At 47.9% G+C, this 15,354-nt stretch overlaps 1 protein-coding gene across 1 annotated transcript in view; it reads right to left on the reverse strand.

Annotated features, from left to right (window-relative positions):
* Positions 1–15,098, reverse strand: part of LRRC40 (leucine rich repeat containing 40) — a 33,919-nt gene extending 18,821 nt beyond the window's left edge. The window contains exons 1-9 of the mRNA XM_083157738.1: positions 14,806–15,098; positions 12,369–12,550; positions 10,407–10,480; positions 9,857–9,986; positions 7,081–7,204; positions 5,379–5,521; positions 3,871–4,043; positions 1,558–1,648; positions 434–485 (exon numbers count right to left, since the gene is read on the reverse strand). Of these exons, the coding sequence (XP_083013864.1) occupies positions 434–485; positions 1,558–1,648; positions 3,871–4,043; positions 5,379–5,521; positions 7,081–7,204; positions 9,857–9,986; positions 10,407–10,480; positions 12,369–12,550; positions 14,806–14,956 (1,120 nt within the window). The 5' untranslated portion in view covers positions 14,957–15,098. The remainder of the gene's footprint in view (positions 1–433; positions 486–1,557; positions 1,649–3,870; positions 4,044–5,378; positions 5,522–7,080; positions 7,205–9,856; positions 9,987–10,406; positions 10,481–12,368; positions 12,551–14,805) is intronic.
* Between the last annotated feature and the right edge of the window lie 256 nt (positions 15,099–15,354).

The following is a 15,354-nucleotide window of genomic DNA, read 5'->3' on the forward strand; positions in this document are numbered from 1 at the left end:
GATCTTGAGGACAGGTTTGGTCACCCCTTGTCTAGACAGACAGTCAATAGGTCAAACTGACAAAAGGACAACACAAGCAAAAAGGTCAACATGAAAAAAGATCGACATGGGTTCTTCACTTTTTTTGGACTTTTCCATACTTTAACATCAACATGGACCCCACATGGCGAGCGAAGAGAGCCATGCGGGGGTACGGGCTGCACTAATTGGAGATCCATGTCGACCCCTACACAAAACACCATGAAAACTCACATTGACCTTGTCATGTTTCCACCTTTTCCATGTCATCCTTTTGTCTGTGTCAACCTGTACACTCTTTAATCCAGAACGTTGTAAAGCAATAGCAAGTATGTGGTCAGCAGGTCAGGAACTTCTGCCTTACCTGCAGCTGAGCGGTATCATACATACAGTACTGAGAATCCTTGGGTATTACCTGGGGCTGGAAGTCTGCTCCTTAGATGCTTGAGTAGTTCCTGAGTACCTTTCTATGGGGACAGAAAAAGTCATTTCTTCCAATTACACAAATAATAGTTTTCACAAAAAGAAAAAAAACTAATAAAAAAATATAGAACAATGTAAAAATTATTCAATTATCCACCTGCCCTATTATATCCTTTCTATCTGCCCCGATGCTTGCAACATACACAATATAGCCCTATATACAGTGGAGTAACTATACAGGGTTCAGGAGGTGCGCATGCTATGGGGCCAAGCCATTTGTGGGGCCCAGCGATCTACCCCCTGTACCACGATAATGCTCCCTCTCAGCAGCAGCAGTGTGGCACCAACGGGAAGCCTTCATCAGCAGTGAGGGAATTCCAAAGGATCAGCAGGCTGCTAATGCTGTGTATCTCCTCAAAGGCCAAGCGAAGGAGTGAGGAAGGAGAGGTGAATCATGGTTAATAACTGAGGTGAATCATGGGTAGACTAAACAGTGAAAAAAAAAATTGCATAACGGGGAATAAAAATTACCACAAAAGATTAAAATATTTTAATGTGGCGCTTCTAAAGAAAAAAAATATAGATCCTTCAAATAATTAAAAAATAGACACCAATACATTTTTTTATATAAAGTTGAGTTCATCTAAAAAAGATGCAGAGAGTAAAACAGAGAGGCATACAAAAAAAAATAAAAAGAGCAAGCAGTGTTCTCCATTTTAGCATTGAATACACAAACGGCGAGGTACGCAGAATTTCCCATAAGAGAACGACAAGGAACAAGCGGCGAACCGGGAGCGTTGAATAGGGCGAGGACTATTTTTGGCAAGAGGACTGGCCTTCTTGCTCCCCCCCCCCCCCCCCCCCAAAAAAATAGCGATCGTCGCCAGAAAAAAACAGTGAACTGGGAGCATTGAATACTGCCCATAGTAGGCAGCAGTTAGACAGATCATGCATGGATAGGGAACTTTAATGATATTGGTCTCTTCCCCCCATCGGTGGCTGCTGTTGTTTTATTCCAGAATTTGACTCACATGAACAGCAAGCAATGGGGTAACCTATACCACGGGGAAGCAGCCTATTTGTTTTACTATATATTAAGTGCCCAACTTTACTCACACTTAGGAGATCCCTCCGAATCCCTCTCAAGGGATTACCCTCCAGCTGGAGAGACTTTAAATTCTGAAGACTTCCCAGGGAATTGGGGAGGCTGAAAGGGAAAACATTGGTCTTATAAAGTAGGGCTGGTCACATGACACAACAGGAAACAGGAACAGGCAAAGTGCCCTATAGAGGAGACTTTATGTAACAATCACAGATGTATCACATAAGCTTACCTGAAGGTCACTATTTTGTATTGCACTTGCTCTCTCAAGAAAGCAACAATCAGCTACATTCCTGATATCCTGTTATGCAAAGCTAAGAAACTTACAATAAGAAAAGCTACAGTTACCAGTGCAGAGGGATCTTCCTTCCACTCCACTGAGTAATAATACTGAAACAATAGGATGATATGGGAATAGTTAATTATTATATACTAGGTGATTCATCGCGCCCTACGGGCGCTCTTCACACCGGCGTAAGGGGCTGCGCCCCCTTCATTTGTGAACGTTTGTATTGTGAGAAATATGGTTAGAATTGTATGAAAGATGCCTGTATTGCAACTTGAGTTATAGGTGAAATGTGTTAAATAGAGAGCATATGATGTGGAAGGGGGTGTGTATTGTTTTGTTTAATTAAAAAGCGGTTACAGAGTAAGATGTACATTGATAGTGTGGATGGAACAGTGACATTTGTGGGTGTGGGGGGGAGGCTGTGTGTGTGTTGTTTAGGTGTGTGTGTGGTGCAGCGAATTGCGGGAGGGGGTCGCAGGGGGTGTGGGTGCCGCGAATCGCGGGAGGGGGCGTGGGGGTTTGTAGCGAATCGCGGGAGGGTGGGGCTGCCGAGAATCGTTGGGGGGGGGGTCAGGGGGTTGCCGCGAATCGTGGGAGGGTCGCGGGGGGAGTGCCGTGAATCGCGGGATGCCACGAATCGCGGGAGGCGCTCACCTGGTGGCTGTGGAGTAGGTTCCTGGGCAGCATGGAGAGGCAGAGGGTGTCTGGCACTGTGGGCTCACTGGGCTGGTTCTCTGTCATGTGAGTCAGTCATGTGAGTCAGTCATGTGAGTCAGAGGCTCCACCCAACGTTACAGACACACTCACACACTTTGAGTGACAGATGTAGCCAAATATAGAAGAGATATTATGTTATAGGTAGTGGATATAAAATGGAAACATCATACGCAATATGATCCAGGTTGGCTTGCAAAGCACATTTGGTTTGCTAATGGACAAAACCATGCTGCACTGCAGGTGTAACCATGTGCAGAGAGTTAGATTTGGGTGTTTTATTGTTTCTTTGCAGGGTAAATACTGGCTGCATTATTTTTACACTGCAATATAGATATCAGTTTCAACACACCATACCCAAATCTAGCCCTCTCTGCACATGTTACATCTGCCCCACCTGCAGTACACCATGGTTTTGTCCATTAAGTAAGTAAACCAAAATGTGCTTTGTGAGCCAACCTGGACCGGCCCCTTAGTATGGAGTGGAGCCACTTTGTGCACTGGGCCTAGGAATTGTAGAACAGATGTAGCAGCACATCCCACAAGACGCTGGCCCCTGCTTCCTGGTGGCGGATCAGGTATAGTTACAGAATATCCCATAAACGCATAGTTACCTACCCTCCTGCATTCTGCAGGAGACTCCCTGACATAGCAACAATCTCCCTCTCTCCCTCATTAGTCTAGCAATCTCCCTCATGTCACCGAGCCCACATTACACTGTTACATCATAGTTACCTCCCATCCTGCATTCTGCAGGAGACTCCCTGACATAGCAACAATCTCCCTCATTAGTCTAGCAATCTCCCTCATGTCACCTAGCCCACATTACACGGTTACATCATAGTTACCTCCCATCCTGCATTCGGCAGGAGACTCCCTGACATAGCAGCAATCTCCCTCATTAGTCTAGCAATCTCCCTCATGTCACCAAGCCCACATTACACTGTTACATCATAGTTACCTCCCTCCTGCATGAGACTCCCTGATATAGCAGCAATCTCCCTCTCTCCCTCATAAGTCTAGCAATCTCCCTCCTTATGTAGCCGTTACGTTTTTGAACGGAACACGATCGAATGCTTACCAAACATCGGAATGAAATGGCAAAACTACTACCATGTAGTGAACCTGACCACGCTTACACTCCCTCATGCACTTAACTGTTTCCATTCTTATCCACAGCTTCTAAAATTGAAATTGTCAAAAACTCCACCCACTACGTCCGACCTTCATGGTGTTGGTCAATTTAAAGGTGGCTGAATATCATTGGTCATGTCTATATGTACAGGATAGCCCATGCAACTGATCACACTGATGTTGCTCTCACCTGCCAAGGTCATTGTTGGTGAGATCCAGACGTTCCAGCCCTTTCAGTAAAGCGATTTCCTCCGGTAAGCCTTTCAGTTTATTATCCCGCAATTCCAGGATGACAAGAGAACTAAGGTGCATCAGGTGCTCGGGGCCCAAGGTATTTATTTGGTTGTTACCAACGTGCAGCTCCTGGGGAGTGAATGTTCAATAACACAACAATAAAAGACAATCACCTGCATTCTAATAGGTCACAACCAGCTAAAACTGTATTAAATACAATAAAAGGATAAGGGCGGTATTCAATCTGTGCCAATATTTCCCACAGGTGGAGATATCAGCACTCACCTATTTATTGCTGCCATTTCTGACAGCAGTGAAGGCCATGGCAATTTTCACCGATCCAGCGAAAACGTCTGGGATTCCGACTGTCTGGAAATTCCGACAGTGGGAATCCCAGATTGAATACCCTCCTAAAATGTTTATATGCCAATGGTGTGAAAAATGGCATTGACCTTTCTCCCATGCTGACCTTTTGGGTCGACTGATTGACTGCCAACCTTATGATTGAACCCAACTGCCCCCCTAGGGTTCTCATCATTATTTAAAAGGGTACATTGGCCTATTCAGTTTTACATGACATCCATGTTCTGTAGGAATTATTATTATTGCCTATTTATATGGTGCCACATGGGTGCAGCGGTAATGAGATACCTATACAAATGCATTAAACACCTACCAGGATTAAAATTCCACAAGATTTAAAAAAACACTTTTCATGCCACTGTCTTCGTTCCTTTCCTACACGCTAAGATAATTACCATATGAAGAGAACGGTAGAACGGTAAGCCCACCTTGAGTATCTGGCAGTTGGACCCTTTCCCACACACTAAGATAATTACCATATGAAGAGAACGGTAAGCCCACCTTGAGTATCTGGCAGTTGGATCCTTTCGTACACGCTAAGATAATTACCATATGAAGAGAACGGTAAGCCCACCTTGAGTATCTGACAGTTGTACCCTTTCCTACACGCTAAGATAATTACCATATGAAAAGAACGGTAAGCCCACCTTGAGTATCTGGCAGTTGGATCCTTTCCTACACGCTAAAATAATTACCATATGAAGAGAACGGTAAGCCCACCTTGAGTATCTGGCAGTTGGACCCTTTCCTACACACTAAGATAATTACCATATGAAGAGAACGGTAAGCCCACCTTGAGTATCTGGCAGTTGGATCCTTTCCTACACGCTAAGATAATTACCATATGAAAAGAACGGTAGAACGGTAAGCCCACCTTAAGTATCTGGCAGTTGGACCCGTTCCTACATGCTAAGATAATTACCATATTAAGAGAACGGTAGAACGGTAAGCCCACCTTGAGTATCTGGCAGTTGGACCCTTTCCTACACACTAAGATAATTACCATATGAAAAGAACGGTAAGCCCACCTTGAGTATCTGACAGTTGGACCCTTTCCTACACGCTAAGATAATTACCATATGAAAAGAACGGTAAGCCCACCTTGAGTATCTGGCAGTTGGGAAGCTCCGGCAGAAATGTGAGCTTGTTCTGTCTCAGGTATAACTGTTGCAGAGACTCCATACCGGCCAGTGAGGGCGGAACATCCTCTAGCAGGTTTGAAGTGCAGTCCAGCTGTCTGAGACCTGCAGGGAATATTCATGAGCAATAAGTTAGGGGTGATTCAGACCAGCTCGTAGCAGGACGAATTGGATCCCCTCAGCCAATGGTTGGGGTCTGAAAATGCGCACACCCCCTGTGCTTATGCCTTTGGCAAGTGTCACACTCGCCAAGGCGTTCGTTCAGTGAGGGGAGGGGGCGGGAGCAGGGGAACACTACGCGTTTTATGTGCGTGCCCATAAACGTTGGGTGTACCCCTGCGCACACAGGCACGACGATACCTGCTTGGGGCGGGTTGCTGATGTCACAAGATGTCAGCGACCAACCCGTCTAGACGGACTTTTATTTAGTGAAAAAAAAAAACAAAAAAAATAAATAAAAAAAAAAAAAAAAAAAAAAAAAACACAGGCCCATCGTAACCGTAATCATGATATAACAAGATTGTTACTGGAAACACCCAACACAATTATTTAAAATCCTTATTTAAAATAGCGCCATCCATTACGTTTATTTTCCTGAACAGAAATGTATTTGTGGTCTATCGTATAATGAACCCAAAAAAAACAAACTTTCTGGAATCTCTTTTGTAATTTTTAAACATTGTTGTTGATGTACTTAATAGTCTTAGTGCACAATTCAGTCAGACATAGTATACAGCAAAACCCTGTATTATATTCATAAGGGTTCATCTTTCTTCTTTCCCCAGTGCCTTGGCTGCTTTAGGGCATCACATTACGTAATCTAGCACCTAGTTATTTTTCTACCTATGTAAGACCTTTTAACATTCCAATTATTACTTCTCACCAACTCCCAACACACAGATTGTGCTTCTTATTTATGTAATACTTATACCGTGTTCTCACTGCCAGTGAGAAATACACAGCTTTTCCCCGGCAGACTGCAGGGATGGACCCCGTTCTCACTGCAAGGCAAATTCCCGGGTGAAGAAGTTCTACCCGGTAATTTGCCTTTTAACTCAGGTTTTTCTGCAGTGTGAACGGGTCAACCCATGTCTGCATACCCGGATCTCAAACACGGGTAAAAAGAAGGGTTTTATCCGTGTATGAGATCCAGGTACGTGACCCGTTCACACTGCAGAAAAACCTGTGTTAAAAGGCAAATTCCCGGGTCGACATGATAGACCCGGGAATTTGCCTGCAGTGAGAACGGGTTATTACTAACACTATAACTTCTCATAGTGTGATGCCTTCGCTGGCCTGTGCTGACTTCTGCAGATTGACTTTTGTTAGCGATGTCCTCCATCGTCTGTACGTTCACAACAATGGGCGACATCAAACACCTTGCAGGAGCGCGCCTCAATATCGTGCCCACACACACGCGAGAGGATACGCACAATCATTTTTTACTAATGTTATCGTGTATATTGTTAATGATGATTGGTGTAGTGTATACACACCTTTAGTCTTAAGCTGTGTACACACGATTCTATTAAGTGTCATTTATTCGATTAATTTTTGGGGCATGGGAGAATTGCAGCAGAACTACAGATTCCAGCATGCCATGCCGGGCTACAGAGCCTCAGGTTACCAGTCTCTGCTCTAAGGAATCAAATAGAGCCTCTTACTCTTCATCTTGCTGATCTCCGCAGGAAGCGCCTTCAGTTTATTGCTGGATAAGTTGAGTTGGACGAGGGAGGTAAGGCGGCCAAGGCAGCTGGAGACGTTCCGTAGATTATTATTGGAAAGATCCTGTAATTTGACAACTGAGTTAATTTGCCTGACAGCACAGAAGTAATAATAGGAGATCATACAAAATGTAGCAGATTCTGGGTCAGACACAAATGCGGTCAGGTCTCACCCCGCAAGCTTGGTTTTGTATTTATGCTAAAGCCATGTACAGATCTCTTCCATAGCATACACCTGTGCATCGAATGCGATCAGCACCCTGGGGGACAGGATGCCGGCAATTACAATGCCAGGTGACCGGCGCCGCAATGCCAACATTGATTAAGAGTGTTTAGGCAGGGGGGGGGGGGGGGGTTAGGTTGTGAGGAGAGAGGGTTAGACACTTGAGGCTACTTCTCCCCTCTGAGAAGTTGCCGGCGATCACCCCTTTTGCATGAGTTGCTTGTGCATCCGCTGCGACTCACAGGCTCCGGACAGCGCATTGCATCAGACCTGCTGTCATTCACCTGCAATTTGGGCTCTTTACCTGTGACTGATTGTTGCAATTGTAGGAAAACCAATCGCAGCCCACACCGTAAATTATACCGCGGGAAGAATTCTAAAAATGTGACAAGCAGAAATGGACACAATGGACTTGACGATAAAGGGTGATACTATTCAGTGTGAGGGCCTTATACTAGCTTAGGAGAATATTGAGTGTAAGAACAAGATTTAGTAATTACATTAAATCCTTTTCTATGAGTCCACAGGTGGACTTGGAGAAAAGGATTTAATGCAAGTGCAAAATCTTGTTTCCTTCATCCACTAGGTGGCGCTGGAGTGTTTTACAGTCCCCTTCTGAGGCCCGTAGCGGGGGCAGAAGTCAGCACCAGTCTCTCCGTCAGCTCCAGGGCACATGGACAAAGATGGTGCCGGCTGTACAAGAGAAGAAGCGCTCGGGCGGCCGAGAGCGCGAGTCACGTCAGCCCCACCCCCTGAAAAGGCCCACTGCTTGAAAAGCCCGCTGACCCTCACCACACTTCAGCCCGGTCTCCCTGCTAACAGGGAGCTGGGTAATACTTACAACTGCTGCGCTGCCGGTGTGGCTGAGGGAACCGCAATGCAAGCTGCGGCGTCCGGTCACTGTGACAGATGTGCAGACTGCATGCAGTGGCGCTGAGGTCCCCCTGGCAGCTCCCACGTCACAGACAGGCAGCGGCAGAAGCTGCCCGTCTGTCCTTTTGTGTAAAATGTAGATCAAATAAAATAAAAACTCCTAACTGCCCAGCTAGAGCAGAACGACCCAGCTCCTGAAGGGCACATTCTAAGGGGCTCATTTATCATTATATAGCGATGCCATCGCCGGGCATCGCATTGCGGTATCATGATACCGGAGGGATGTATCAATTTGAGGGCGCAGGGACAGGGTTCCGAAAGGAGCCTGTCCCTGCCTAGCCCTGACCCGGAAGCCGGGAGGTCAGCGCATGCGCGGTTATGCGCTGACCCCTGCCGACCCCTCTGACCGCACTGCCCTACTCGGGCAGTGCGATGTGTAGCCATAGGCTACAATGGGCTATCGCCATATCAGAATGGCGATAGCCCAGGGGTGCGATGCCGGGCTGCCCGATGTTGATACATCGGGCAGCTTCGCATCCCCCATAGAAACCTATGGGGGATGCGGCCGTCGGCGCTGCAGGGGCGATCGCAGCAGGCATCGGAGATCCCTGCTGCAGTCCCCCTTTAATACATTTGGGGGATACTACATATTTGCGGTTAACCCCCAAAAACTGGTGTTTTCGGGGATTTAGCCGCAAACATTGCTTGATAAATGCTGCCCTAAGACTACCCGTAGGAGGGGAAGTAGAGGGGAGGAGCTAGCCACGCTTATTTTTTAAAGTGCCCATGCTCCTAAAAGGTTGCCCTCTATTCCCCACTGTGATGCCAGTGCCACCTGGTGGATGAAGGAGAAATATTGCTTATTTTTTATGGCACTAGGGCCAGATGCATCAAGCTTCAAGAAGTGATAAAGTGGAGAGCGATAAACAGCCAACCAATCTGCTCCTACCTGTCATGTTACAGGCTGGGTTTGAAAAATGACAGGTAGGAGCTGATTGGCCGGTTGTTTATCACTCTCCATTTTTATCATTTTTCTAGATTCTTACATCTGGCCCCTAATGTGGTATATTCAGACACAGATTACAACTGGGATATGATTAAAGAAAACATTTTTTTTTTTTTTATTCGATTAGAGATCTTTTCGAAATATACATCAGCACCGAAAACAATGTAACCACTAAACTCATTAGAAAACCAGTATTCCTGCAACATTTACGTAGATTTTCAAAAAGAGTACAGGCCCATACACACTGGGCGACTGAGCTGGAAGTCGCTCAAAACAGCCTGTTGGAGCGTCTTTCAGCTCAAAGCCGCCCAGAGTGTATGGACCGGCGATGAGCGCTGCTGCGCGCTCCAGCAACATCGCTGGGAAAGCCGTTCATCTGCTGGTTATACCAGATGAGCGGCTTTCAGGACGGCTTTGCATATCGCTCCGCTATGCAACGCAGTCCTCCCTCCCCCCTCCGTCAGGCAGGGGGAAAGCCGCTCAGTGTGTATGCACTGAGCGGCTTTCCCCGCAGCGATGAACGCTATCGTCGCTGTCCATACACGCTGGGCATAGTCGCCCAGTGTGTATGGACCTAAGATTTCTGTAGCTGCTTTCTATCATTTCGAACTAACCAATTCTTCCAATGCGGCCAGCTGTCCGAGCGCATCTGGGATTTCCTCTATCTGGTTGTGCTGGACAAGAAGGCTCTTGAGATTCTGCAGCTGAGCCAGCTCTCCTGGAAGTACTTTCAGCTTATTGTGACTGGTGACCAGGGAGACACACAAAGAGACATTACAAATTTTAAAATGAGAGAGAGAGGGAAAAAATTAAACATTCTTTATGATATTACTGCATGAAAATACAAACAGTAACAGAGCATAAAAAAAGGGACAAAACATAAAAAAAAAACCAGAGGCTCACACAAAGGATCCAAACATACCAATGTATCAATCAACAGATTGATAAAAAAAATATATTTTTTTTATACGAAACAAATTATCAGAAAAAAACAATCATATAGCTAATACTAACTAGTAATGGTTAAAATGAAAAATTTTCATGATTAAAAAATTAAAAAAAAAACCACCACCTAAAAAAGGACAATAAAAAAAGTATCATATCATATATTTATAGTAATTAATATGCAGAATAGGCTGCCAGAATGACTGGAACAAAATTTACCTAATATTCAACTTCTGTATGTTAATCAGCTCTCCGATGGCGCTGGGAAGCTCAGTCAGCAGATTGTCATGTACCTAGGAATATAACATGTCGCCACATAATCACATGACAAATCATATATCGCATAGGTGAAATGGAGCACAGTCTATTTATATTATTTACAGTCGGTGCAATCGACATGTTAGTCCGTAGCGGACTGCTTGGGGGGAAAAAGCTTTTTGAGCACCTGGTTGTTTTAGCTGGGATGGTCCTGTAGCACCTACCAGATTACAGAATTTTGAATACATTGTGGCCAGGATTCCTCTGGTCATCCACGATTTTTCCATGCACTTCTTATGCACCGGGACGAGTACAGTCTCCGAATAGAGGGGAGGTCAGTGCCGATATTTTTCCCTCTGTTCTCACCACCCTTTGTAGCCTTTGTCTGTCTTTTTCGCTGGTGGAGCTTAATAAGATCTCGACTATCGCAGAGTATTCATTTCTCTGGAATGTTAAATTTCTTGAGTTGCCTCGGGAACTAAAGCCTCGGGTGCGCCTTTTCAATAATGGTGTCGGTGTTGGGCCCCCATTTTCAATCCCAGGAGATCTTGGATCCTAGAATTTGAAGGAGTCCACCAATGGCACCACACTGCCGGAGATCTCAAGCTGTGAGATTACAGTTAGTTTCCCTCTAAAGTCCACAACCATTTCTCCTGTTTTGTGTGGACCCAGGTCGAGGTTGTTACTAGTGCACCACGCTGCCAGCTGGTCCACTTCCCGTCGGTAGGCGGACTGTTCTCCTTACTTGATTAGCCCGATGATGGTGGTGTCGTCTGCAACCTTTAGGATTTTAACTGACTGCTCCTTTGAGGAGCAGTCATTGGTGGACAGGGAAAAGAACATGCGAATTGTGCGCATACTTGATGTGAATTTCCCAGCTTTTACCACCTGGCTTCTGTCTGACAGAAACTCTAATATCCAGGAGCAAGAAGGTTGCTCCTGGGGAGCACCATAAGGACCAGTCTTTTTCCGGTTGATAGATCTACAGCAGGGGAGGCCAAATCTGTCCTCAAGATCTACCAACAGTTCATGTTTCTCAGGCAACCTGTGGATCTATAGTAGGAATGAATGCTGCAGGTTTGACAATGTGACAGTTAGTAATGACTACAGCTATGCACCAGCTAGGTGACCTGGGAAATGTGACAGTTAGTAATGACTACAGCTATGCACCAGCTAGGTAATCTGGTGAATGTGACAGTTAGTAATGACTACAGCTATGCACCAGCTAGGTAATCTGGTGAATGTGACAGTTAGTAATGACTACAGCTGTGCTCCAGCTACATGGTCTGGGAAACGTGACAGTCAGTAATGACTACACCTGTGCACCAGCTAGGTGGTCTGGGAAATGTGACAGTTAGTAATGACTACACCTGTGCACCAGCTAGGGGATCTGGGGAATGTGACAGTTAGTAATGACTACACCTGTGACCAGCTAGGTGATCTTGTGAATGTGACAGTTAGTAATGACTACAGCTGTGCTCCAGCTACATGGTCTGGGAAACGTGACAGTCAGTAATGACTACACCTGTGCACCAGCTAGGTGGTCTGGGAAATGTGACAGTTAGTAATGACTACACCTGTGCACCAGCTAGGTGGTCTGGGAAATGTGACAGTCAGTAATGACTACACCTGTGCACCAGCTAGGTGGTCTGGGAAATGTGACAGTTCGTAATGACTACACCTGTGCACCAGCTAGGTGGTCTGGGAAATGTGACAGTTAGTAATGACTACACCTGTGCACCAGCTAGGTGGTCTGGGAAAATGTGGACTGCTGGTAGATCTGGAGGAGGGAGTCCATGACAACGCTCTCGATTAACAGTTTAATGCTCCTGTGCTATTCTGAAGAATGATTCCAATGACAATATGAGCAGAACAATCTCACCGTATGGTACAGCATTCCCAGCAACACTAACTCACACTTACATCGAGCACCACAAGAGCAGGGAGCAGCCTGATCTCCTCCGACAGGGACTGCAGTTTATTTGAAGCCAGAATCAGCTTGGTCAGATCAGTCTGTTCCCACCAGCGGTCAGACTCCCCGAACTGCACGCTTGTCTTGGCCTCCTCTGGTGTGTCCAAATTAATTCTCCAAACACTCACGGGAACTAAACAGGACGAAATGACATTTCAGTATATGTAAGAGTAACCCTGAAACGCCAGCATCTGGTCAGGAATAAAACTTTATTAAACAATTGGGTACTTGTGTAGTATCACGGCTCCCATCGCATGCCAAATGTTGTGGCATGAGATGGCATGCGATGCAATGCGATTTTTCCCGGTTTTTGATGCATTTTTGAAAAAAAATCGCATGCAAATGCATTTAAATTAGTAGGAAATGCCATTTTTCACACTGTACCAACGCCAACCCGAAGCGTGGCGAGCCCGGGGCGATACGCGTCCTACGACTTTTTCATACCCCACTATCCTCGTTGGCGTGGAGTTGAGAATAAAAAGTGTGGCGAGCGTAGCGAGCCCCGCGAGGGGACGCGGATACCTTCCCAGGTATCTGCGTCCCCTCGCGTGCTTCACAGGTGTCCGCGTCCCCTCGCCACGCTTCAGGCTCGGTGGCTCGCCACACTTTCTATGCTCAACTCCATGCCGACGTGGATAGTGGGAGTAGGAAAAGGTCGTAGGACGCGTACCGCTGCGCTCGCCACGCTTCGGGTTGGCGTTGATAGTGGGGGTGGTACAGTGTGTAAAATGGCATTTGGGGTGCATTTAACATGTTTCCTACTAATTTAAATGCATTTGGATGCATTTGTGATCAAAATCGCATGCGATCCGATTTTTTACTATACGATGCCCATCGTGGGAGCCGTGATACTACACAGAGATTGCGGCGGACAATTACAGTGTTGCTCATGTCACCCACAGACACCCCATCCCCCTATTACAGTGCTACACCTTTCCTGTCACCCACAGATGCCCATTGCCCCCCCCCCCCCCATTACAGTGCTACACCTCACCTGTCACCCACAGACACCCCATGCCCCCATTACAGTGCTGCTCCTCATCTGTCACCCATCCCCCACCCCCATTACAGTGCTACACCTCACCTGTAACCCACAGACACCTCACCCCCCCCCCCCATTACAGTGCTTGCTCCCGTCACCCACATACACCCCATGGCAGTGCTCCTGTCACCCAGACACCCTGTGCCCCCATTGCAGTGCTCCTGTCACCCACAGACACCCCATTGCTGTGATCCTGTCACCCACAGACACCCCATTGGAGTTCTCCCGTCACCCAGACACCCCACCGCTGTGCTCCCGTCACCCGCAGACACCCCACCGCTGTGCTCCGTCACCCGCAGACACCCCACCGCTGTGCTCCCGTCACCCGCAGACACTCCATTGTTATGCTCCTGTCACTCACAGACACCCCATTGCTATGATCCTGTCACCCACAGACACCCCACTGCAGTGCTCCTCTCACCCACATGCATCCCATTGCAGTGCTCTTGCTGTCACCCAGACACCCCATTGCAGTGCTCCTGCTGTCACCCACAGACACCCCATTGCAGTGCTCCTGCTGTCACCCACAGACACCCCATTGCAGTGCTCCTCCTGTCACCCGCAGACACCCCATTGCAGTGCTCCTGCTGTCACCCGCAGACACCCCATTGCAGTGCTCCTGCTGTCACCCTCAGACACCCCATTGCAGTGCTCCTGCTGTCACCCTCAGACACCCCATTGCAGTGCTCCTGCTGTCACCCGCAGACACCCCATTGCAGTGCTCCTGCTGTCACCCGCAGACACCCCATTGCAGTGCTCCTGCTGTCACCCGCAGACACCCCATTGCAGTGCTCCTGCTGTCACCCGCAGACACCCCATTGCAGTGCTCCTGCTGTCACCCACAGACACCCCATTGCAGTGCTCCTGCTGTCACCCACAGACACCCCACCGCTGTGCTCCCGTCACCCGCAGACAACCCACCGCTGTGCTCCCGTCACCCGCAGACACCCCACCGCTGTGCTCCCGTCACCCACAGACACCCCATTGCTGTGCTCCTGTCACCCACAGACACCCCATTGCTATGATCCTGTCACCCACAAACACCCCATTGCTGTGCTCCTGTCACCCACAGACACCCCATTGCTGTGCTCCTGTCACCCACAAACACCCCACCGCTGTGCTCCTGTCACCCACAGACACCCCATTGCTATGATCCTGTCACCCAGATACACCCCATTGCTATGCTCCTGTCACCCACAGACACCACATTGCTGTGTTCCCCTCACCCACAGACACCCCACTGCAGACACCCCATTTCAGTGCTCCTGTTACCCCATTGCTGTGCTCCTGCTGCCACCCACAGATACCCCATTGCAATGCCCTGTCACCCGCAGACACCCCCTCACCCTCGGTCAGGCCCCGCGCTGACAGGTTGAGCTGCCCGCTCTTCCTGGCCGCCTTGATCAGTCCCTGAGGCACCGCCGGCTCCCGGTCTCTCGGGTCACTGAAGCCGGCACGGGAGTTCGGGGCTGTCCCTCCCCTCTTGAACCGAGACATGATGCCGGTGGGATACGGGCTGGTGGTGCCTGAATTCAAACTCAGGGAGCCCGCCAGGACCTGTCACCCGCCGCCGGGGAGTCTCAAGATGGCGCCCAAGACGGAGCGGGAGTCCCAAGATGGCGTCTGTGTCTCGCCATTATCCGGCTATCCCGCCATCTGCACTCACTCTTATTACAGCAAGGTGCAGTATGTGCACACCTGTGTATAAGAGCGGCTCCCTCCCTGTGTAGGTGATGTAATAACACCTGTGTATAAGAGCAGCGTCCTCCCTGTGTATAAGAGCAGCGTCCTCCCTGTGTAGGTGATGTAATAACACCTGTGTATAAGAGCGGCGTCCTCCCTGTGTAGGTGATGTAATAACACCTGTGTATAAGAGCGGCGTCCTCCCTGTGTAG

This window comes from Crinia signifera, chromosome 8 (genome assembly GCF_055691185.1).
Source record: "Crinia signifera chromosome 8, ASM5569118v1, whole genome shotgun sequence".
NCBI lineage: Eukaryota > Metazoa > Chordata > Amphibia > Anura > Myobatrachidae > Crinia > Crinia signifera.